General features: G+C 34.1%; 2 protein-coding genes across 2 annotated transcripts; both read right to left on the bottom strand.

Moving 5' to 3' along the window:
* Window positions 1-573: 573 nt before the first annotated feature.
* Window positions 574-6,938, bottom strand: LOC124822370 (putative disease resistance protein RGA1). The gene is made up of 7 exons (XM_088097112.1): window positions 4,425-6,938; window positions 2,739-2,860; window positions 2,352-2,412; window positions 1,831-1,902; window positions 1,466-1,540; window positions 1,211-1,277; window positions 574-743 (listed from the first exon to the last, which is right to left on the bottom strand). Exons 1-7 carry the CDS (start codon window positions 6,936-6,938, stop codon window positions 574-576), a joined length of 3,081 nt encoding a protein of 1,026 aa, XP_087953238.1.
* Window positions 6,939-8,660: 1,722 nt separating this feature from the next.
* Window positions 8,661-16,938, bottom strand: LOC124822369 (putative disease resistance protein RGA1). The gene is made up of 3 exons (XM_088096858.1): window positions 16,311-16,938; window positions 9,060-11,278; window positions 8,661-8,966 (listed from the first exon to the last, which is right to left on the bottom strand). Exons 1-2 carry the CDS (start codon window positions 16,661-16,663, stop codon window positions 9,076-9,078), a joined length of 2,556 nt encoding a protein of 851 aa, XP_087952984.1. The 5' UTR covers window positions 16,664-16,938; the 3' UTR covers window positions 8,661-8,966; window positions 9,060-9,075.
* Window positions 16,939-25,487: the final 8,549 nt, after the last annotated feature.

Consider the following 25,487-nt stretch of genomic DNA (forward strand, 5'->3'; position numbering starts at 1 on the left):
TAAATTGGATTAGATTTGTCTACATTTGTCCTTATCAAACAATAACACTTACTCATTTTTAATTCATTCATTAATGCATGATAATCAGAGGCAAATGTAATAAACCACTTTTGTTTAGTTGATAAAAAAATATATGAAATAAAAAGAATTAGCTGACTTTTCAAAATTACTAATATATGAAAAAAATAATAAACCACTTTAGTTGTCATGAAAAAAAAAATGAACCCATGAATATCAATAATAAAATCAAAAAAAATGAAGACCCAGAACCATTTTTCTATCAGGGACAAACCAGTCTATAAAACAATCACCAAAATTGAGAAAATAATGTTAGTTACATTGTGATTCAACGTCCAAAAAGTTTATCAGAATAAAGATAACTAAAATTCTGATAAATAAAAATCAACTCATAACACTAGAACTGATTGACCAAGCTAAACATCAAAATCAACCAGCCAAGTAAGCAACTTTGAGATGAATTCTCTCTTTTTTCAACAGTAATTTCTACTTTTTTCTCACCTAAGTTCCCTAATTTCATTTCCATCATGTGTCTTTAAATGGTTAAATGGTACTCTAAACACCTGGTTCGTTAGGATCAGCAGGCTGCAATTCTTTAGTGGCATCATCATCTTCCTCATTCATCCTGCTATTGGACAAAGACTGATCTTCTTCATTGGACTCAGAATCACCATTAAAACACTCGAGAGATGACGAATTGGATGCATTCTCAAGCCAAACAGTTCCTTCTCAAGCAACCATAAACCATGTATAAGACAACATTCCCAATAATCTCTATTAAAACTTAAAAAAGATAAGTTGATATAAAGTCATTAACTAAATAAGAAACCAGATGACCAATAAGAAAACTATTGATAAAAAATATGCAAAAGAATGCCTTAATGAATTGGAAGCCTTAAAGAATGCCTTAATGAAATTATTGATCTAAATTGTTAACCTACATTGTACAATTTTCCTTAATGAAATATGCGAACATCTAAAATCAGAGGTTGAGATTCCCTTTGAAGCAATCAAGAAAATATATCACTACTCAATAACTAGATATTAAAGTAAATATATTTTAAAAAATAGCAATTGATATAACCCAAATCCTGCACTAAATATATATATACATACATGGTTTGGTTCTTCACGTGCTCATCTAAAATTTAGAGGGATAGGAATCTTATATGCCATAAGATATGAAACATGCCAGACCAATTAAAAGCATGGAAGGTGTGGCCAATTGACACAGGTGCACGACTTAGGTGAAAAACATGCTAGACCAATTAAAATCAATAACTTTAATTGGATTAAAATAAATGAACAAAAGAATGCCTAAAGTATGGCAACATACAAAAGTAAACAAGGTCCAAGAAGGAATAACATTATGCACTCTTAAAGCTATTTCATATCAGACACATGAATTAAAATAAATTTAAAGAATTATTTGTTAGAAATCACTCACCTGTTCTGGAAATGCACTCAAACCAAAATCTGAAATTTTAATATTTCCTTGTGAATCAAGTAAAAGATTTTCAGGCTGTAGCCAAAAAACAATACTAATTAGCATAAATCATGATAAATACGAAGACAGAATTCTAGAACTCATTCAACACAAACCTTTAAATCTCTATGATAAACACCTTTACTATGGTAATAATTTACACATCAATAAGTTGTTGGAAGTATCTTCTACAGTCAGCTTCGTTGAGACATGAAGAAAGCTTACCTACAACATTACTTTATTTATTAGCAACATCAATACTAAGAAAATTATTGATAAAAGTCACACTAAAAGCTTATAGCATAAATCCACCTTGAGCTACTCACAATTTTATCAAACAATTCATCCCCTGTAATAAACTCCAATATGATATACATCTTAGTACGAATAGCTAGAACCTGAAAAAAAGTCATATATCAAAGAATAATGAGTTGTGAGTATTGAGTGACGATAGCCAACAAGAGAGAAATATTAAAACACTTATCATAGAAAAAAATGTACACATTATGCACCTTCTTCTATAACATTCCAGGGGCAAAAGTGTACCAAAAAACCAAGACAGATTCTGAAATGATTTTCCAATATTATTCCTCTCTCGATCTATTAATGAACGAAGATTTCTATAATTAAAGATTATGTGTAAAAAATCACCTACATTGAACATAATTAGCAATTGATAATAACAGTTTTGACTTACCACTTCCTGCTATGTCACTATTGTTCCTTGTGGTCTTTATTTTCCTATAAAAATCACAGATAACCACTCAGATCTTTGGTTACTTCTATTCAATTAGAATAGCCACAACAACACTCATTCATTTTAATAAATCCTAATATGTGAAATTACACGAAAAGGGAAGGGAAGGAACAATGTCTGCATTGCACGTATGACCTGTTGAACGAAGTAGCTGCCAAATTTCAGGGTTAAATACATTTCCCATACCAAATATTTTCTTGCAGTAATCTATATCATGGAAATCTTAGCTAGCTTCACCTAAAACCAATTGTTTACCTGAGAAAGTAGTGGATCATGAATATATCGTTTCAACTTCATCGTATATTGGTATCTGTTGATGAACCTTGCTAGAATGCTCTGATAGAAACATTTTTTTCCGAAATCACCACCAATCAGACCCATTTGATTCATCAACCACATGTTCCTCCCACTCACAGGCACCGATCCCCAACCAATCAACTTCCCAACACCCTTGGAACTCAAAACCCCTTTCGCAACCTTAATCCTCGCATCCCTAAAGGGAACCAATTCTCCTTGGAGAAGCCAACACATTTCTCCTTAGCCACGACGAAACAATCCGCCATCTTCCACACTTCGTACTCCTCCTGTTCCTTTAGATTGTGAAGTGTGAGGCCCACTAGTTTGACCTAGTGGTTGGATTGAAGTATTTTACACAAACTTACAAGTTCAAACCTTATACTGCATACCAAAAGAACATATTGAAGAGATAACATGAACATACCAGGGAGTATTTGAATTTGAGGGGTTGGAGACGGAAGTGATAAAAATCGCCTTCAGCAGAGTCCTCGACGCCTCGTCGCCTCAACCTTGCCGTCTCGACCTCGACGCTTAGCCCAAGCAGGGGAAGACACTCCACGAACACGAAGCAGGGGAAGATTGTGGTGTGGGGAAAGGGTTTGGGGGAAAATTTGATGAATGTAGTGGGAAGAGATGCTCCACGAACACAAAGCAGGGAAGATTGTGGTGCGGGGATGGGGTTTGGGGAAATTTTAATGAAGGCAGCGGGGAGGGAGGGAGAGAATTAGGGCACATTTAGGGAATTAGAAAGAAATAAAGTATGGAAGGGGTAATATTTAGGGATTACCGGCGGTTTCACTAAATAACCGCCAGAAATATTCGGGGTTTTTAAAACCTCCACAAAATAACCTCTCCTAAAATTAAATAGTTTTGTAGTGTTTGGTTCAAAATATTTGCAAAAAAAGTTCACTTTTTCTAAATTTAATAAAGAATTTGTCCTCACTCATGTCGATTTTAATTTTGAAGTCTTTAGTATTCTTATTCTTTAACTGTAAATTTTAACTATCCAATTTTTATAAATAAAGACAGACTTGCCCCATTCCCATTCGTGTTAAAAAAACCCAGTAAATTGATTCTCAATTAAAAAAAACATATATATAATTTTAAAATTCAGAAAATAAAATTTGAAAAAAGTCCTAAAATTCGTGAAACTAAAAGTTCAACGATAAAATTCATAAAATTAGAAATCCAGTAATACAATTTTTAAAATTGAAAGTTTAATATAAATATACACAGATTGGAAAAGGTGATGAAGGCATAGTCCATTGGAATGTATATTACAGGTTTGTTTGATATGATGATTGTAATATGCTAAGATTAATACCATCTTAAACCTACTTTCTTAACACCACGTAACATTCATGCTTCGGTTAATTCTTTATTATTATAGTATCAGTTGTAAGTGAAAAATATAATGAAGCACAATATTTAGTCAAAATACTGTGATTAGTATCAGTTGAACCTCTACATACTTAATATATTAGTATCAGCTTCAAAGTGAGGATCTCAAGAAACTTACCAACACTTAATTTTGCATAAAAGAAACCATTGTTTAAGAGTTGATCATAGGGGAAAAGAAATGTATAAATTTATAGGAAATTGATATTTAATTAGCTTCCTGCCTCAGATTACAGTCTCCTTTGAGGTGCAGAGATCGAATAATCTCTTAACAAAAGCCTATTTCATACCCAAGAGGTCCAGCATTACTGGTAAATATAACCTGTGTAAGTAGAAAATTCTCTTTAAAAAAAATAGAACTTGTCAAAAACAATAATCTAATAGAAAAACCAAAAGGTCAAAATTAATACCTTCAACTTTTGACTAGTCAATTCTTCTTCATCTTGCGATCTACAAGGATCTACCAATATAAACTTTTTTTACGTATGATATTCTGTGCCAATCGTATCCAATTATTGGGTGGAATCTTCTGGATAATGCAGGACAACCAATGATTTGTAAGTCTTCAAGATTTGTGAGGTGGTGCAAAGGGAATGACAACAAATTTGGACAATGACCAATTTCAAGTACTTTGAGATGAATTAGAGTTGGTAGCCACTCGGGAAACTCCTTAAGATTCATGCACTGCTGAATCAGTAAGGAACGTAAAGTGTTTGCACATCCTTGTAACCACTGAGGCAAAGTGAGTAGTTGTGGCAAATCAGTAAGAACAACATACTTTAACCTTGAATTGGAGATTTGGCTGCCAAGACCTAATGACAAATCCAAATTGTCGCAGTTTTTTATGACCAAACCCTCTAAATTTCTGATGGCATGGAATGACACCGACTTTAGACTTCCACAATTACATAAATGGAAAGTTTTAAGTGTGAAGAGTTGTACTTCTTCAAATAATGACCGCAGATTATCACAATAACTGATATATAAATTTTCTAAAGAAGTCAATTTTGCAATCATTTCTTCGGGAAAAGCGGCTTGTGTGGTGGTTATAGCCAAGTGACGAAGACTGATGAGATTTTCTATTCCTTTGGGTAACATTTGTAGCTTTATGCATCCATTAAGAAACAAAGTCTGCAAATTTTGAAGTTTGCAAAGTGAATAAGGGAGTTCCTTAAGTTTTTCATTTTTCGCAAGACTGAGGAATCTTAAATGCTTCAACTTTCCGATGCAGCGAGGTAGACTCTCGTATTCACAATTTTTTAAGTTTAAATACCTCAAGCCTTTGCACCTTGACAACAATGTTTTCAAGAAATCTTTATCGCTCCCTCCATTAAGAAAAATGACAGTTCTGGGACTAGTGGGGAGAAGAGTTTCACCATAAAAATTATTTTCTTCAAATGCCAAATGTTGGATATTCTCGGATATTTTTGGATTGCGGTGATCTATTCTTTCAAACTCACCTTTCCCAACAAACACTGCAAGATCAGACACCAAATCGTGCAATTTAAAATAACAATCACCACCAAGGTCAACAAAATCTAAAAGAAACGATCTTGTCCATAGTTCGTGCAAATATTGAGTGGAAATATCAGTCATTGATTCACCTTGCTTTGGTGGTGGAAGAAAACCGAGTGCTCCCCATAACATACAAACCTCAGCAGCAGTAAACACGCTATCCTGTTGGTAAAGGGAGAAAGAAGCAAAACAAGGTTTTAAATATGAAGGGAGTTGATCGTAACTTAGTTTGAGAGCAGGAAAAATGCCTTTTTCGTTTTGTTTTGAATTCCAGATCTCATTATCTCTTATAGACTCCCACTCCTTTTTGTCAAATTTCGAGAACAGTGAACTCCCCAACGTTTTCACTGCCAATGGTAATCCTCCACATTTTTTTACGATTTCTTTTCCAATCTCCGAGAACTGTGGATGCTTTTTCTCATCTCCATCTTCAAAAGCAGATTTCAGAAATAGAGAAAGAGAATCCTCTTCGGAAAGACATTCTAGAAGGTACGAATTTGAGGATTTAGTGTGCATCGCAGCAACTACTGCATGGCTACGAGTAGTCACTAAAATTTTACTCCCTTTAACACTCAAATCCATTATTTCCTTCAACTCATCCCATCTTGCAGGATCCTCGTTCCACACGTCATCCAACACGAGCAAGAACTTTTGATCTTGAAGTTTGTTCCTCAAATGATTTTGAAGTTGCTCCGTCTCAAAGCTATTGAAGTTTACACTAGCTGGATTTGGAGCTGAACTGAGGATTTTAATGAGCACATTCCTAAGTTCAAAATCATTAGAGACACATACCCACATTCTCAACTGAAAACATGCATGAATGGTGGTGTCATTGAAGACCAACTTAGCAAGTGTGGTTTTTCCCAAACCTCCCATTCCAACAATGGGAATAATAGAAAGACTTTCACGATCATCATCTTGTACCAAAAGTTTTACTATTTCCTTTTTATCGTGTTCTCTTCCTGTAACATTGGAAGGGTTCACATGAGAATGTGTCATTTCCCTCAGTTGCACCACACGTGTATCATGGTCAATGATTTGAAGGCCAAACATGCTTCTTTGATCTGCAAGTTTGGCCAACCTGGTGTTGATGTCTTGAATGTGATGTGCCATTCTAAGACGATAAACAACAGGATTACTTGTTGAGAAGAAACGGCGTACCTTCCTTGAGGAGCCACCATAGGTGTTGGCAACATGCTTCCGCAACGCTTCGCAGTCAAAATCATCGACTATGTCTTCAGCCTCAGAAAACACGCGCTTGACTTGAACCAGCCATTCGCTCAGTGCACTGCTATGCGGATTCTTCTGCTCGGCATCTAACAGCACAGCCTTGATAAGTGCTGTAGTCGCTTTCATCTGTTGTAGCTGGCGATCCACACCAAACCCCAAAGAAGCTTCTTGAACGGCAGCAGTGGCAAGCTTCCGTAGGAGCGATTCCGCGAAGCTGAAAAGAAGTGATTCCGCCATGAGTATAAGAGAAGAACGCAATTGTGAATCATTTGACAACATTATGATATTTATAAAAGAAATATATATTCCGTCGGCCGTTTTGGTATATGTGATTCGTACACACACAAAAGACATATAACAGCCTGCATGTATGACATTTATACATCTTTCTCCTTGTTTATCACACTTGTTTTTATCCAACCTAAGACTGCAACTCTCTATTTCAATTCCTAGTAATACTCGTTAGCTCTTACTTAAAGTAAATCAATAATAAAAAACTTAAGTCCTATAATTACTAATTAAAATTATTTTCACTAATTTAACACAAATTTCGTATAGGTTTCATGTACCTAACCACTATTTGGCGTTGACAACTGAGCATCGTGCCAACACTCATTTAATGAGCAAGGTTTATATAAATATTATTTAAAGTATTAAAAGAATTTGAAAGAATAACATTTTAAAACAGAAATGCTTCAATAAATGAATAAATGCATAAGAATAAAACACCTGGGAAATATGCATAAAGCTAACTGAAATATAGATGAAGAGCGGCAATAAAAAGAGTTAATAGTGTTTAAGCTTCGAATAATTAGAATTAATTATGTTTTTTGTTTTTTTACGTATTTTTTGTTTTGATTTCTCTTCTAAACTTTGTTTTATTTAGACTTCTTTTTTTAGAAGGTTACAGATTTAATCCTTCGTAACAAATAATGATACTGTTATATGAAGTTCCATTATTTTAAGTTGATCTTCACATTAGCGAAGGACATGGGAACAAAATAATGTTATTTTAGTAGAATTCGGAAGTGATCACTTTTTAGTATAGCATACATGTCAAAGTTATCAAAATTTCTCCACACGATTTAATAGTCATGCATGCTTCTATTAATTCTTTACTATTATCATCAGTTTTGAGTGAAAAATATAATATGAAGCATAAAGTTTAATTAAAACATTGTGATTAGTATCACTTAATCCTCTACATATACGAAATATTATAAGGAATTTATAGACTCTTTATCCATCCATTTTTGTGCTTTTGATTTAGCTTAATTTTATCAATAATTCATTGGAAAGGTTAAATCTTTATCCGGGCAAAGAGTCTATTTGGAATACAATTTACATTTTGTAAACTTTAATTTTGTTTAAATTTCATTAATGGTTGAGGACTTTAGTATTTAGTAATTGTTAATTGTTATATATGTTTATTTAGAAAGTTAACATTAACATATAATTAATTTTTCTCAATAATATTAATTATCAATTTAATAATAAACCAAACATCATTGAAGTTGTTAAGAGTTTAATTTTCTTATTAGCATACTAATATTTATTATATTGAATCAATTGTTTATTTTTTTATTTTTAAATTTATTCAATTTATAAATAAATAAATTTGGTAAAAAGAAATAATTACATTTTACGGTAAATTAATTAAAAAGTCTAAAAATAATTACATTTTACGGATTTTGGAAATATGGTAAAAGAAACCTTCTTTGAATCGGTTAGCTGAAAAAAAAAACTAATTTAAAAAATTATTTTGAAATATTTTTAAAACAAATGATTTAAAAAGTAACATTTTGTATAAAAGTTAACACAATAATAAATTAAAAAATTACTTTTGAATTAATCAATAATAAAAGTAAAAGGGTCTCATTTTATAACATTAATTTTTAAATTGGTCGTCAAACTTTTTAAAAGCTTCTAAATATACACGATGTTATCTAAGGGTATTTTAAAGTGCTTATGTTTCACTTCCAGCTCCACAGCAAGGATCTCAAGAAACATTCAAAGCATGACAATATATATATTCTTCTTCTTGATTTGACATACACTTAATGTTAATAACACTATTATTTAACATTGACCTGCCAATACCTTATTTTATATACAAGAAAATATTGGTAAGAAAGTTGAAAATTAAAAGAATAAAATGCATAAACTTACAGCAGATACAAATTTTATATGTAAATAGGATATTCTCTAGCTTCATGCTGAATATCAGTCCATTTTGAGGTGGAAAGATCCATAAAGTGGTATAACCTGTACAAAGAAGAAAATCACCTCTTTTAAAATTAGAAAAAACAAAATTATAAAAAATAACTATATAGAAAAATAAAGGGATAAAATTTGTACCTCCAACTTTTGACTGTTATTCGGATGATTCTTCTTCAGTATCTGAATCCTCAATGTGAACTATTTTGATATGTGATATCTTGTGCCAATCTTGTCCAACTTCTGGCTTGAATCTTCTGCATAACTCAGGACAATCAACGATTTCTAAATTTTCAAGATTTGTGAGGTGATGAATATTAGGGAGTGACAGTAGCTTAGGACAACTGCCAATGTCAAGTACTTTGAGACAAATTAGAGTTGGTAGCCACTCGGGAAGTTCATCAAGATTGACGCAATCTGAAATTGATAAGTGTTGTAAAGTGTTTGCAGATCCTTGAAACGACTGAGGCAATTTAACTAGTTGTGGCAACTCATCAAGAAAAAGATACTTTAACTTTGAATCGGGGATTTGGCAGCTAAGGCTCATTGACAATTCCAACTTGGTGCAATCGGCGATCATTAAAAACTCTAAATTTCTGAAGGCATGGAGCGACACCGACTTTAGACTTCCACACTCAGACAAAATCAAACTTTTGACAGTTGAAAGTTGTACTCCTTCGAACAATGACTCCAAATTATCACATTCAGTAAAAGATAAATTTTCTAAAGAAGTCAAATTTGCAATCAATTCTTTTGGAAAATCAGCTTGTGCGGTGGTTATAGCCAATTGACGAAGGCTAACAAGATTTTTCATTCCTTTGGGTAACTTCTGCAGATTTGTGCATCCACTAAGGATTAAAGTTTGCAAATTTTGAAGTTTGCAGACTGAATCAGGAAGTTCCTTAAGTTTTTCCATTTTTGCAAGGCAGAGAAATCTTAAATGTTTCAACTTTCCCATACACTGAGGCAGACTCTCGTGTTCTGAATAACGTAAGTCCAAAAGCCTCAAGTATTTGCATCTTGACACCAATGTATTCAAGAAATTTATATCGCTCCCTCCGTTACGAAAAACAACAGATCTGACACCGGCGGGGACAAGATCTTGACCACAAAAGTCATTTTCCTCAAATACTAAATGCTGGGCGTTCTCCGATAGTTTTGGATTGCGGCGATCGACTCTTTCAAATTCACCTTTCCCAATATACACTGCAAGATCACTTACCAAATCATGCATTTCAAAACAAGAATCGACCCCAAAGTCAAGATCATCGGAAAGAAACGATCTTGTCCTTAGTTCACGCAAAACTTGATTGGCAACATCACTCATTGATTCACCCTCCTTTGGTGGTGGAAGAAAACCAAGTGAATCCAACACCATGGAAAGATCATAACATAAAACATTAATGTCAAATTCATAAAGGAATAAAGAAGCAAAACATGGTTTTAAATATGAAGGCAGTTGATCATAGCTTAGTTTGAGAGGAGGCAAAATGCCTTTTTCATTTTGTTGTAAATTCCAAATCTCATTGTCTCTTATAGACTCCCAATCTTTCTTAACAACCTTCGAGAACAACGAACTCCCCACCGTTTTCAGTGCCAACGGTAACCGTCCACATTTTTCTACGATTTCTTTCGCAATCTCCAGTAGTTCTGGATGGTTTTTCTCCTCTCCGTCTTCAAACGCATATTTCACAAATAGAGAAAGAGAATCTTCTTCAGAAAGACATTCAAGAAGGTACGGATTTGAGGATTTAGTATGCATCATGGCAGCTACTGCATGGCTACGAGTAGTCACTACGACTTTACTACCTTCAACATCCGAATCTATTATTTCCCTTAACTCATGCCATCTTGCAGGATCCTCGTTCCACACGTCATCCAACACAAGCAAGAACTTCTTACCTTTAAGTGTATTTCTCAAATGATTTTGAAGTTGCTCTATCTCAAGGTTATTGAAGTTTTCTCTAGTTGGGTTTGGAATAGAATTAAGAATTTTGACGAGCACATTCCTAAGTTCAAAATCATTAGAGGCACAGACCCACATCTTCAACGGAAAACATGCATCAATGTTTGTGTCATTGAAGACCAACTTAGCAAGGGTGGTTTTCCCCAAGCCTCCCATTCCAACAATGGAAATAACAGAAAGCCTTTGGCGATCACCATCTTGCATAAGAAGGTTTAGTATTTCATTCTTATCATGTTCCCTCCCTGTAACATTGGAAGGGTTTACATAAGAATGAGTCATTTCCCTCACGTGCACAACACGTGTATCATGGTCAATGATTTGAAGGCCAAACATGTTCCTATCAGCTGCAAGTTTGGCCAATCTAGTGTTGATGTCTTGAATGCGATGCGCCATTGTTGGTATCAAAGATAATTTTATTATTTTAAAAGTTGGAAATACAGGGTACAGAGACAACACTTCCTTCTCTTAGGAACTCACAATATTATTTTCTCACTCCACTTGCACACTCTCTCACGACACAAACACTTATTTTTCTTCTTCTTATACAATACTAATTTTCTGTTTTTGGAGGTCTAAGTCTGGTCTCCCATAGGGGTGTCTATTTATAGAAGGGAAAAGCAAATGTAATAATTCCACTTTCGGTGCATTTGTATGGTAGGTACTAACGGTGATTTGATAATCACAGGCCAACAAAAAAACTTTCGGTGGGTTTATCATTTCTCCCTTCAATAATTTTATTTCTTTCGGCAGATTTTTTCATAACCAGACAAGGTTTTTGGTGCAGTGGAAGACATGTGGGCACCATTTGAGTTTATTCTACAAAACTCCCCTATAAACTCAAATGCTTCTATCCTTCATCCCAATAAGCTTTCTGTATTCATGAAATATTACTGCAGGGAGCGGTTTTGTGAATATATCTGCAATTTGTTGTTTAGTTCCCACATGTTCTAACTCAACACTTCCTTCTTTTATCTTTTCCCGGATAAAGTGAAAACGAACATCAATATGCTTGCTTCTTTCATGATAGACTGGATTTTTTGCTAGCTCGATTGCTGATCTATTATCTACTCGAATCACTACCCTCTCTTCTTGCATCATCTCCAAACTTTTTAGTAGGTTTCTTAGCCAAATTGCGTGTCGGACACTCCAGGATGCTGCCACATACTCTGCCTCACATGACGATAGCGTCACAATAGGTTGTTTCTTGGAAAGCCAAGTAAATGCTGTATCTCCCATAAAGAAAACATAGCCAGTCGTGCTTTTTCGATCATCAATATCTCCACACCAATCACTATCTGAATATCCACTAAGCTGGTAGTTGTTTGACATAGTATACATTAATCCAAAAGATATTGTACCCTTTACATACCTTAATATCCGCTTTACTGCTTTCCAATGAGAATATCTTGGTTCCTCCATAAAACGACTTGTAATCCCCACGCTTAGCATTAAGTCTGGCCTCGTGTTGGTCAAGTATCTTAGGCTTCCGATTAGGCTACGATACTTGCTTGGGTCGACTCGATATCCATCTCCGTATTTGGTTAGCTTCGTTCCGGGTTCCATAGGAGTAGAAACTGGATTGCACTTCATCATCTTTGCCTTCTTCAGTATCTCCTCAGCATATCTCTTTTGGGATACAAAAATCCCTTTCGAGCTTTGATCCACCTCCAAACCTAGAAAGTATTTCATCACACCTAAATCAGTCATTTCAAACTCCTTTTTCATTACCTCCTTAAACTCGTTGATTAGCTCAATTTTGCTTCCCATGAAAATTAAATCATCTACGTATAGGGCAACAAACAACATTTCTCCTTTCTTCTTTTTTAGGTATAGAGCATGTTCATACGGACACTGCTCATAACCATTATTCTTGAAGTAGGTGTCAATCCTTTCATTCCAGGTTCGAGGAGCTTGTTTCAGGCCGTACAACGCCTTCTTTAACTTCAACACCTTCTTTTCTTCTCCTCTTCGCATGTAACCGAGAGGTTGCTCCACGTAGACTTCTTCTTTTAAAACTCCATTCAAAAATGCAGATTTCACATCCATTTGTTGTATCGTCCAACCATGTTGTGCTGCCAAAGAAAATAGCAGTCGGATTGTCTCCATCCTTGTTACAGGGGCAAACACTTCATTATAGTCAATACCTTTCTGTTGTTTATAACCCTTCACCACGAGTCGAGCTTTGTAACGTTCCACATCTCCGTCTGCGTTGATTTTCTTCTTATATACCCATTTCAAGCCAATTGGTTGAGCTCCTTTGGGTATATCTGTCAGCTCCCATGTTTCATTCTTTTCAATTGAATCGATCTCCTCATCCATTGCTTTCTTCCATCTATCATCAAGCACGGCCTCTTCAAATTTAAGATCTTCTGCTCCTGCTAACAAACATACTACATGTACTTCATCAGTGGAGTTATAAATGTCTTGTAAACTTCGAGATCTAGATTGCATAGGTTCATCTTCTTCTTCCGAAAAATCATTGATTCTCTCAGTTATGTTTTCTAGGTTCCTCCCAGTAGCTTTCGAGCTTCTGTGACATACTGTTGAGTTTTCTCCCCCAGACTCCGAGCTCCCTGAGGACTTCTCCTTTATGTTGTCCCAGCTCCATTCACTTTCCTCATCAACCTGAACATCCCGACTTACAACAACTTTTCCTGTAATTGGGTTATACAGTTTGTATGCTTTTGATTTTTCATCGTATCCAATAAAAACATATTTCTTGCTTTTGTCTTCAAGTTTTGTTCTATGCTGAGTTGGAACATGGCCATAAGCCACGCTACCAAAAACCCTGAAATGGCTGACACTCGGTTTCTTCCCACTCCATGCTTCTTGTGGCGTCACTCCATCCAGTTTAGTATGTGGACACCTGTTCTGCACATAGACTGCACATTGTACTGCTTCCGCCCAGAACTTCTTTGGCATATTTTTTCCTTTAAGCATAGTTCGAACCATATCAAGAATGGTTCGATTCTTCCTCTCAGCCACGCCATTCTGTTGTGGTGAATATGGAGCTGTAAGAAATTGCCTTATTCCATGCTCTTCACAATATTCTTTAAACTTTGTTGAAGTGAATTCACCTCCTCTGTCAGATCTTACACCTTTTATCTGCTTGCCAGTCTCCTTCTCTACCATCAGCTTGAACTTCTTAAATACCTCAAATGCTTTCGATTTCTCCTCTAAGAAATATACCCAAGTCTTCCGAGAGAAATCATCTATGAATGAAATAAAGTATTTCTTACCACTGAATGAATCAGGAGAGATTGGTCCACACAGATCGGTGTGTATCAGATCGAGTTGTTTTTCTGCCTTGAACTCAACTGACTTTGGAAACCTAGTCCTTGAATGTTTTCCGAGTACACATTCTTCACAAAACTTTTTCTCAAACTCTATGTCTGGTAATCCACGTACCAGCTGCTTCTTTGACAGCTCGGATAGGCCTCCGAAGTTCAAGTGACCAAACCGGAAATGCCATACCATGGCTTCATCATTTACGTCAAGCTTCAGGCACTTATTTTTTAGGATATTTAACTCCAACTTATACATTCGATTTTCCTTCATCTCTACTCGTGCAACCAGACGACCAATTTTATCTTTCAAGTATAGCACACGATCCTTCATGTGAACTGAGTTACCTTTCTCCATCATCTGTCCCATGCTCAATATATTATTTTTCAACTCAGGAACATAGTAAACGTCTCTTATTTCTCCAACCCGTCCATCCTTCTGAATGTATTGGATTGTCCCACGTCCTTTTACAGCCACCTTGGAATTATCTCCAAATGAAACATGTCCGGCCTCAATCTTGGTGAGTACATAGAACAGATTCTCATCTCCACACATGTGGTTACTTGCTCCTGTGTCTAAGTACCAAACTGTGTTGTTTGAACAGTTTGGCTTAAGCTCGGCTTCTTGGCCTTTTGACATCAACAAGACTCCTAATTCTTCATTGGTTTCCTCAGTAAGCAAATTTGTTTCCCTTTTCTTTTCGGACCGACAATATTTCGCTATGTGGCCTGGCTTCCCACAGTTGTAGCAACTTTCTGATCTACATTCATTTGCGTAGTGACCATTCTTACCACACTTGAAACATTCCACTTCAGACTTGGACCGACTTCCTCGACCCCTTCCTTGACCACGACCACGCCAATTTTGTTGTCCGGTATGTTCTCTGAAGGCTTCAATGTTACCTTTGCCACGTCCACCTTGTCCTCGACCTCCTCGTCCTCGACCTCCTCTTCCTCTGCCTCCAGGACCTCGGTCTTGAGTGTTCCGAGTTCCCTTCACGTCAAGTTGTGCTTGCAGTGCTTGGTCAAGAGGTTCCTTCTTTTTTCTTCTCCTTTGTTCGTGGGCTTCAAGTGATCCAGTGAGTTCTTCAACTGAGAGTGCTGACAGGTCCTTCGATTCCTCGATAGCGCAAACTATACTTTCGAAATCATCTGTTAATGATCTCAGAATTTTCTCTACCACCCGACTGACTGGCAACACTTCTCCGTTTTTGCGGATCTGATTTGCCACTGCCTCTACTCGAGATATATACTCGGTTACTCGTTCTTTCTCCTCCATTCTCAAGCTTTCAAATTCGCCTCTGAGAGTTTGAAGCCTGACTTGTTTAACTCGACTGTCTCCTTTATAGACTTTCTCCAGAATCTGCCATGCTTCTTTTGAAGATTTAGCATTCACTATCTTCTCAAAGCCAGATTCGTCTACAGCTCGGTACAAAATGTATAGAGCTGATTTATCCTTCACACGCGTTTTCTTCAACGCTACAAGTTGGGCAGCCGTCAGTCCTTCGTCGTCTGTGGGTTCTTCGTATCCACTCTCCACTACATCCCATACGTCTTGGGATCCAAGAAGAGCTCTCATCTGCACACTCCAATTATCAAAGTTGACTTTCTTTGTCAACTGAGGAAGGGACACACTGTTTACAAGGTTTGCCATTTCTACTCTCTTTTTCACTCGGACACTCAGACTTTCAGAGCTCTGATACCAAATTGTTGGTATCAAAGATAATTTTATTATTTTAAAAGTTGGAAATACAGGGTACAGAGACAACACTTCCTTCTCTTAGGAACTCACAATATTATTTTCTCACTCCACTTGCACACTCTCTCACGACACAAACACTTATTTTTCTTCTTCTTATACAATACTAATTTTCTGTTTTTGGAGGTCTAAGTCTGGTCTCCCATAGGGGTGTCTATTTATAGAAGGGAAAAGCAAATGTAATAATTCCACTTTCGGTGCATTTGTATGGTAGGTACTAACGGTGATTTGATAATCACAGGCCAACAAAAAAACTTTCGGTGGGTTTATCATTTCTCCCTTCAATAATTTTATTTCTTTCGGCAGATTTTTTCATAACCAGACAAGGTTTTTGGTGCAGTGGAAGACATGTGGGCACCATTTGAGTTTATTCTACAGCCATTCTAAGACGATAAACAACAGGATTACTTGATGAGAAGAAACGGCGTACCTTTATCGAGAGACTACCATAGGTGTTGACAACGTGCTTCCGAAGCGCTTCGCATTCAAAATCATCGACTATGTCTTCGGCATCAGAAAACACGCGCTTAACCCGTCTCAGCCATTCGCTCAACACCATGCTCTGTGGAGTCTTTTGCTGTGCATCTAAGAGCACACCTCTGATGAGTGACATACTTTCTTTCATGTGATGTAGCTCGCTTCGCACACCAAGCGCCCGACAAGCTTCTTGAACGGCAACAGTAGCAAGCTTCCGTAGAAGCGATTCTGCGAAGCTGAAAAGAAGTGATTCGGCCATCAGTTTAGAGAGAAATAAATGCAATTGGAACTTTGATAAGTAGAATAGTTGTTTGATTGCTGAATCATTAGTTTCAAGTGACTATGGTATTTATAAAAGTCTGGAAGACTTTATTTATTTTAGTAAAACGGGAGTAATGATTTTAGCATAGTCAATGGAAGGCCATTATATAATAATATTTGACTAAGATTGTATGAAAAGAATAACTAGCACAAAATAGGTAAGGTGCTTAAAAGTTACGTGATAAAAATAGATTTTTTGGTAATTTATTATGATTTAGTGCTTCATAAATTTTAAATTTTTGTTATTTTTATTCACAGCGAATTAATTTAATTACATTTTATTTTAAGTTATTATGTTTTATCCATGTGATGCGTTGCATACTTTATCTTAAATTGCAATTTATATACATACATACATACATACATATATATATATATATATATATATATATATATATATTTGTATATATATTTATATGTATGTAGTGTGAATGCCCTGTATACGATGAGCTGGATTATGGATGTTTGGTATATTGTATTCATACGAGCCAAAGACATATAAAAGAGTGCAATTTGATACATAAATTCATTTGTAGTAGCTGGACCTGGATTTCCGCCATGGCGTTCATTGCTTCCGATAAATTTTTTAATTAATTAATATTAGAGTATAAATCACTTTTCATTAATACTAAAAAATAAACATATCATTATGTAAATTTATAATTAATTATAATGAAAGCCACGATTTCATTTATGTTTTAAAATAGATAAGAAATTATTACATTAATTTTGCTTAGTTAAGTTTTATGTCTATTTTGAATTTGAGTATTTATTTTTGCTTATCTATTAAATATTTAAAATTTTTGCGTGTATATCTTTAATTGAATCTCTATTCTTTAGCTCTTTTGTTAATTAGATGTTATCTTTTCCCATAATCTTGTTTTCTTATCTCTATATATGTTGTGGTTAATATAAAAATGATAATACGGTTAAAAATCTCTTGGTTTTGGTAAAAATCACTTGGTAAAATAACGAATGAATTTTAATATATTGCATAAGAAAGTCGTCACTCTCTTGTGGCTTTAATCACTTATCGTGGACAAGTTGTCTCCATCCTTACCGTTAATGAGATCATGTTTCTTAATAAATCAATTTTTAATTAACAAAATAAGTTAAAGGAAAAGCGTAACTCTAATTGAAGACTATATATGTATATATGTGTCTTTCACATAGTGTTATATGTATGAAAAGTTATAGTTTGATTATGTATTATAAAAGATATAAATGTACAATGAATAAAATATTCTCAAGTCACATATTAACAAAGTAGTTTAGTATTTTCAACTCTCTCTTTTTTTCTTGTTTTTTGCCCTGTTTCATAGTATTGTAATGTAATGTTTCGTACTGAAAGATAATAATCACTTGGTTTTGGTTTTGTTTTCCATTTTCATTTTAAAAATAATGACTTTGTTATATATGATTAGATGAGATAAAATATAATCTTGAAGTTGAGCATGTTTATTAATTGATTCAACATGTTTTCAATTTATATTTGTAAATTTTATTCAATTTATAAATAATTGCAATGTTAGAAAAATGTATAGAACAATAATTGTATTTTACATATTTTGAAAATATGAAAAAAATAGTTAAAAAAAATTAAAAGTAAGTATGTTCTAAATTGGTTGTTTTGAACATTAATTTAAAAATGAAAGTATTGGTTCATCTAAAAATTATATAAAAATTATTTTTGAATTATCCTTAACCTAATTAATTAGATTATGTTGAGTGCCATGTATGATTAGATTAAACCTAACTAAACTTTAGCTAACTCACTCATATATAGATTGAAGATTGAGTGATGTATTTATCAGTGACCCAAAACCTATTCTTATTCTTTTGAATAAATTATATTAATTAATTTATAAAAAATATTTTACTTTTTTAATTAGATTAGTATTGAAAAATTACAATTCTCTAATAAAAATAATTTTTTTAAATATATTGATTTAATTGATCCAATCCGATGCAACTCACTAAAAATTGGATTGAGTCTCTAATTTAGTTTAACATAAAAATGTACGGACCGAATCCAACTGAAACAAACATTATTTTTCGTATGTATAATAGGTTTATCTAAACCCTGCCCATCCTAACCTACAAACATGTCTTATAAAAGAAGTGACCATTTCTTTTTTACTTAAGTTAACAAAATAATTACGCAAAAAATTAACTTTTTTGAATTGATAAATATTGGTTATAAAATAGTTTTCTTATAATATCTTTTTAAAATTGGTCACAAAAACTTATTTTAAAGCTCTCAAATAAACGGTGAAAAACCAAGGATGTTTCCAAAGTTTTTTGTCACTCAAATGTTCATATTTTTGGCCAATAGGATCTTAAGAAACATCTAAAGAAAACATATATTCTTCTTCTTTGTTTGATCTATGGTATTACAAAATTTCGACTTTATCAACACTACTTTTTCAAACTTATCTTTTGCAATATAAATTGCAAGATCATACACCAAATCATATAACACCAAGAGCCAGAGAAGCTTCTTCAAGGGCAGCAGTAGGAGCGATTCTCCGTAGCTAAAAAGAAGTGATTCGGCCATGGGAGAGAAGAATGCAATTGGAACGTTGGTAACTAGAATAGTTGGTTGATGAATCATTAATTTCAAGTCATTATGGTATTTATAAAAGTCTGCTGCTAAACTTCTTTTATTTTAGTAAAATACATGTAATGATTGTAGTCTGGTTAATGGAAGGCGTTACATATATAATAATGTTTGACCAAGATTGTACGAAAAAACTACCCTAAAATAGGTAAGATGCTGAAAACTTACGTGATAAAAATATATTTTTGGATAATTAATTATCATTTAGGGTAAATATATATATTTATATGTATGTACGTAGTATGAATGCCCTCTGTATGATGGGCTGGATCATGGATGTTTGGTATATATTGGCACACAGTCAAAGACATAAAAGAGTGCAATTTGACATATAAACTCATTTTCAGTAGCTGGACCTGGATTTCTCAAAATGGCGAGAATCGGGCATTCGTTGCTTCCACTAAATTTTTTCAATTCTTTAATATTAGAGTATAAATTACTTTTGAATTAATATTAAAATTAAATATATTATTATGTAACCTTATAATTAATTAGGAAATATGAATAAACACGACTTTTTTTTTTGTGTGTGAATAGATAAGATAAAAGAATTATTATATTTAATTGGCTTAATTAAGTTTCAAGTTTATCATAAATTTAGATATTTTTAATTGAATTTTTATGAATTATTTTACATTGATTATTAAAATCTTTTTCATAATTCAATTGAATTTCTATTTATTTTTTAGTTTATAGAGTACTCAATCTTTATATTTTCAATTGAATATATGTCTTTTTAATTTTCCAATCAAACGAGAGACATGACGATGTATTATCTTGTTTCATTATCTTGTTTACTGACATTGGAGGATTAAGAAATGTGAACTTACAGTGATTAATGTAAAAATGATATGGTGATTAATGTAAAACAATAAATAACTTTTATTACTCTCTTTGAAAAATTGTTAAATACTCTCTAATGGCTTTCACGTCATCAACAACCACCATCTACAACCACTAAGAGAGTATATCCACATGTTTTCAAAACTCAAGGTTTTTATTTAGACATTTACTCAATTTTAGTCTATCACCGTTTACAATGGGAATTATACTTGATGAACAATTTTTCGTATTAAAAACTTTGTTCATATAAGTCTCTTAAAGACAAAGCTAAAATGTTTAATTATTGATTTTTTCAAATCAAAGTCTTCGAGAGAAATGTTTATATTATAACATTATATATATATATATATATATATATATATATATATATATATATATATATATATATATATATATATATATATATATATAAATCATTGATGTTTTCTTAGATAACTTCATGAAATTTTTGAATATCGGCAAGAGACTTGTTTTAATCTACAAATGTATTTATTAAGCTTTACTACTTCACCATCACTAGATAAGAATATTTCACATTGTTCCATTTAAATTTCTTCCTCAAAATCATTATTAAGGAATATTAGTTTTACATGTAATGTAACTTAAAATTAAAATGAGCTAATGTCGTGATTTTACTAGAGAAAATGTTTCATTGTAATTCATGTCTTCTCTTTGTTTGAACTTTACAAATTGTTTGATGCTATAAACTATTTTATATTTCTAAGATTATTTGATGTTCAAGTTCATCAATCTTCACCATTGCATCTATTATCATCATTGTGCTTATTGTGCTTGAGAACATTTGATGGTATCGACACTTATTGAAAAATTTGATGGTATGAAAATCTCACGATAGACACTTATGATATTTTTCTAAAATTAAGTCTACGATATCTCTATTTTATCTATATCAAATCAAACTAGATACTACTAGATCCAAAATTAATAAAATGAGATTTAAACAAAATTATTAATAAAACCTTAACATTTAATTTTATCCCAACAAACTCTCCTCTAAATTTAAATTCTTCCTTGCTTTCGACTTTTCATGTGCATATTATCCCACATTGAGTTTGCTTCTTTCAATCAGATTTGAGTTAAAGTTATCCAAACTCTTGCTAGTCATATCTTGTTTCAAACGTCTTCTCTCCAAAATTTTCAGCTCTAGTTCATACAACTAGTTCTTCTTTGCTTTTACCTTGGTTGTTAGACGATCATGTTTATCCTTTAATACAGTACCTGATTTTCATAAAAATTGAATTACCTTTTTTAATTATCTGACTCATGCTTAAAATATTGTTCTTCAGCTCCGAAACATAGTAAACATTCTTAATTCTCCAACTCGTCCATTCTTCTGCATATGTTGGATTAATTAGTCCATGTTGGTGTTTATGATTATTATTATTGATTGTAGAATAATTTTTAACCCACTATCACAGAATGACATGTAGATAATGTTAAAATGTTCTAAAAGTATCATTATCCTTTAAGAATAGGGTATGTTAAATTGAGTTTAACATGTAGAAACTCAACAGATCTCGATCAAAAAGTCTTTTCGTAAGTTAAATAATGAATTTGTCCAAATTCTATCGAACCCAACCCAGAAACACTCGTAACAAAAGAAATCACTATAAATTTTTGCATAAATTAACACAATAATCTAACTAAAAATATTAGTTGTTGAATCGATAAGTATTAGATGTAAAAGGGTCACTAGTGCAGCAAGGGGATTTTACCGCGGTTATTTTTCACTATACGTCGCGGTTTACGAACCGCGGCCTATTCAGCCGCGGTAGTAAGTCAGAGACTTTAGGCCGCGGTTATGACTGCGGTATATAGGTTGCGGAATATGCCGCGGTTGTCCAAGGAACCGCTGCCTAAATCCATTTTTTTTTTAAAAAAAAAATATTTGTCCACGATATGCCGCGGTCAGTATATGCCGCGGTTCTAGCACTAACCGCGGCCATATGTCTCATTTTAAAAAAAAAACGAAACACTATATGCCGCGGTTGTGGTTACGACCGCAACATATTCCCCTGCAGTTTTTTAAAATTGCAAGTCTGTTTTTGTGATATCCACTACCACAAAAACAGACCTGCATATAAAAACATGTACACAAATTCAATTTGAACATAACAAACACATGTTCAAATGTATTTCAACATCAAATAAAGTACAAAGTCTAAGAAAATTCAATCTAATCAAATGCAATGTTTAAATCTAAGAGCTATTGTATAATCTAATTATATACTTCGCAACAGCGTTCCTAATGAATAATAGTGACTTCTCAGGAACTGGTGTAGTAGTCTTGAATCTCTGCAAAAGACAATTCATATTAATTAGTGTATATGAATTCAACATTTGGGAAAAAATCAAATGTTGTTAAAGTTAAATATTACCGTTTCCCAGTGACTTGTGATGTGAGAACGAACAATATGGGTCATCCAATACATTACATAGTATTCGCACTCATATGACCCATTTTGTCTGTTACACTACAATATATCATCACAGTTGATAATAGTTAGTGAATAACATTAAAATAAAACAATTGTAACAAAGTATGGCTTTAGCATATGTCAAACCTTGAGAGAAATCCAAACAATCTTTCTACTATTAACAATTGATCTTCCACCCATCATCATACTTGCTGGAATAGAACTGTATATAAAAAAAGGTTTTAGCATTCATTTATATAACAAAGAAAGTCCAAACATTGAGGTTCTTACCAATCAATTGCTTGTCTGAGTTGTGTGGGAGGAGGCCTGTGCAATGAACAGAACCACAAAGCATAGTTGTCTTGCATAGACATAACAAGAAGTTGCCAATGGCGCCTGAAATTCATAATAACGTAACTATTAAATATTAAAATCACATATGGAACATTATTATGTTAACAAAGTTCACTTACCCGGATATATAAGGCAAAAAGTATATTTTCTTGCCCCTTCCAAAACTTTTTATCACATTCATGTTGATCTGCTCAAAATCATTTGATTCATGAATTGATTGGGGATCAATGAATCCATAATCATCAGAACGCCCCAACTTGTTACTGACCCCAGACATATACCTGAAATCAAAAATTAACTTTGATATAAGGATACTTGATATATAAATCAATTTTATATATAAATAATTGGTCATAGACTTACATCGTCCATAGTTGAATAATTGAAATATTCAACTCTTGTGTTCCCGACGCAAGCTCACGGACATCTTGGCTATTAAGGTATATTGGGACCTCAGAGCCTGTCCCAAATACATTAGCATCATACTCAACCTGCAAAGGCTTATCATCAAGGATGTCAGCAAGTAGATGCAATGAAGAAAGAGGGTCATCCTCAGATAGAGGAATCTTCTCTTGTGCCTGCGTCTGTTGTTACATGAAAAGATAAGATAAGTTTTGACATCAAAATCCTTTAAAATTGAGAAGTGTAAAGAAGAATTTCATACCGAGGGGTCAGAAACTGGTTTAACCAAAAATTTAGGCCAAGTGATAAACGACTTATATGCTTGTTCCACAGTGAAAATATCTTCCGTGGACAGAGGAACCGAGGCATCTGGTATGATCATTTCATCCACTGAGACCTTCACCTCATCCTCTAATAGTTGCATACCATGGCATACAGTCGCTGACCTAAACTCTGTTCCACGAGCTACTAGCACCATCTCAGTATCCTCTAAAATGTATAGCAGACATGGACTACCATCGTCCATGTCATCCTCTGGGATGGCTGATGCGGAACAACTTCCTTTCCCGCTTTTCCCTGTCAGAGTAAATGTTAGATTATACAAAAGATAGAAATAATTGCACATAAATGTTTATTAAGTTTACCTGTGGGAGGGGGAGGGATAACATGTTCCTCTATAGGAGACGACACCGGGCGCATGCTCTGAAACTGCTGCTGGAACATGATGTGGAATTCAGCCCTCACCTCGGCCCTAATCTCCTCTCTAAGGTCTTCTCGGACCTTTTTTATGATCTCTTCTGTCATCCTTTGTGTATCGCTGTATGAATATGAAGGCTGACGAGAAGAGCTCCCAAAATAATCTTTAATTCCTACTCCAGGACCTACAGCACGTACACGTCCAGGGTGCTCAGGTCGTCCAATCGCAGCAGCAAGAATATCCTGGCGACCCTCTGGAGTGAATTGGCCTTGGGAGCTCTGCTCAACCAAGGCGTCCTGTAACATTACAAAACACCATTAAATAGTTTAATGTAGTATGTATAATGACAATACTTATTATTTTAGGAACAGTGATAACTTACAATTCTTTCAGAAATCTCTCGTGCAGTGTCGGAAGAGTAGGTGCCCGATGGTCGCATACGGGCCAACTTCCATTTCTCATGTCTAGACGGTGGAGAAGGAGGCTGAGGAGGGCTACCACCCTGAGATGGTGGTATAGCATCTGCCTTTTGCTTGAGGATTTTCTCCTCAAGCTTCCTATACCCACCACGAGATAATAGGTGGGGGTTTTTGTTGTGAGCACTTGTTCCTTGTGCTTTGCTTCTAATTGCCTGTCACATACACATTAATTAATTAGTTCATATGATATATATTTGTTAATGAGGAATTGAATAATATGAACTACACTAACCTACAATTCCTCTGACATCCGACTCTCTTTAAAAAGCCGCCAAGTCTCCTCATCAATGGACTTATATGAACTACATGGACTTTTATGTTTAAGGTGTCCAAAGATGTATCTTGATGTCAACTTGCTTTTAAAGTTTCTAAAATTTTCTGCAACAGTTGACAAACACTTATTTCTAAGTGTTGTGACATTTAGAATGTCAAATGTCAGCTGAAAAAAACATAATAAAGTTGTATTAGTACAAAATTATCAATATAAACAAATTTTAATTCAAATGCTATTAACTAACTTACCAATATATCGTTCCAAATAATGTTCCGATCAACCTCGGACACATGATCAAAAGATGGAATGAGAATGCAAATCCTATCACGTGCCACCACTCCAAGGTATGATCGGAAGTCATCTGCATGGGAGCCAGTTGCCACACCCGTGGTGACATTCACATTCACCGGAGTTCTTTCACCACTATTTTTCCTGATCAATAGTTGTTTCATCCTAGTGGGTCCTCTAGTGGATCTGGTTGGGGGAGCCTCATCCCCTGAAGAATGTGGATGATCAGCCATATATCTGTCAAAATAAATAACAACATTAAAAGGAAAACTTATGTTATATTAATAAAATACTTATACAGAAATTGAAAATTCATACATAAAAATATGGATTCATCATATGTATATTCCCTCATCATGATCTGACC

Source organism: Vigna umbellata, chromosome 8 (assembly GCF_029865625.1).
Source record: "Vigna umbellata cultivar VRB3 chromosome 8, Vumbellata_1.0, whole genome shotgun sequence".
NCBI classification, from domain to species: Eukaryota; Viridiplantae; Streptophyta; class Magnoliopsida; order Fabales; family Fabaceae; genus Vigna; species Vigna umbellata.

Excerpts from the sequence above, each read along its gene's own strand:
- LOC124822370 (XM_088097112.1), bottom strand. The coding sequence starts at position 6,938 with ATGGCGGAATCACTTCTTTTCAGCTTCGCGGAATCGCTCCTACGGAAG. Across the intron at positions 2,413-2,738 it reads TTAGGGATGCGAGGATTAAG|CTACTTCGTTCAACAGGTCA; the intron begins GTTGCGAAAGGG and ends GAAATTTGGCAG. Across the intron at positions 744-1,210 it reads CCATGCTTTTAATTGGTCTG|GAACTGTTTGGCTTGAGAAT; the intron begins GCATGTTTCATA and ends TTGCTTGAGAAG.
- LOC124822369 (XM_088096858.1), bottom strand. The coding sequence starts at position 16,663 with ATGGCCGAATCACTTCTTTTCAGCTTCGCAGAATCGCTTCTACGGAAG. Across the intron at positions 11,279-16,310 it reads CCTGTTGTTTATCGTCTTAG|AATGGCGCATCGCATTCAAG; the intron begins AATGGCTGTAGA and ends TTTGATACCAAC.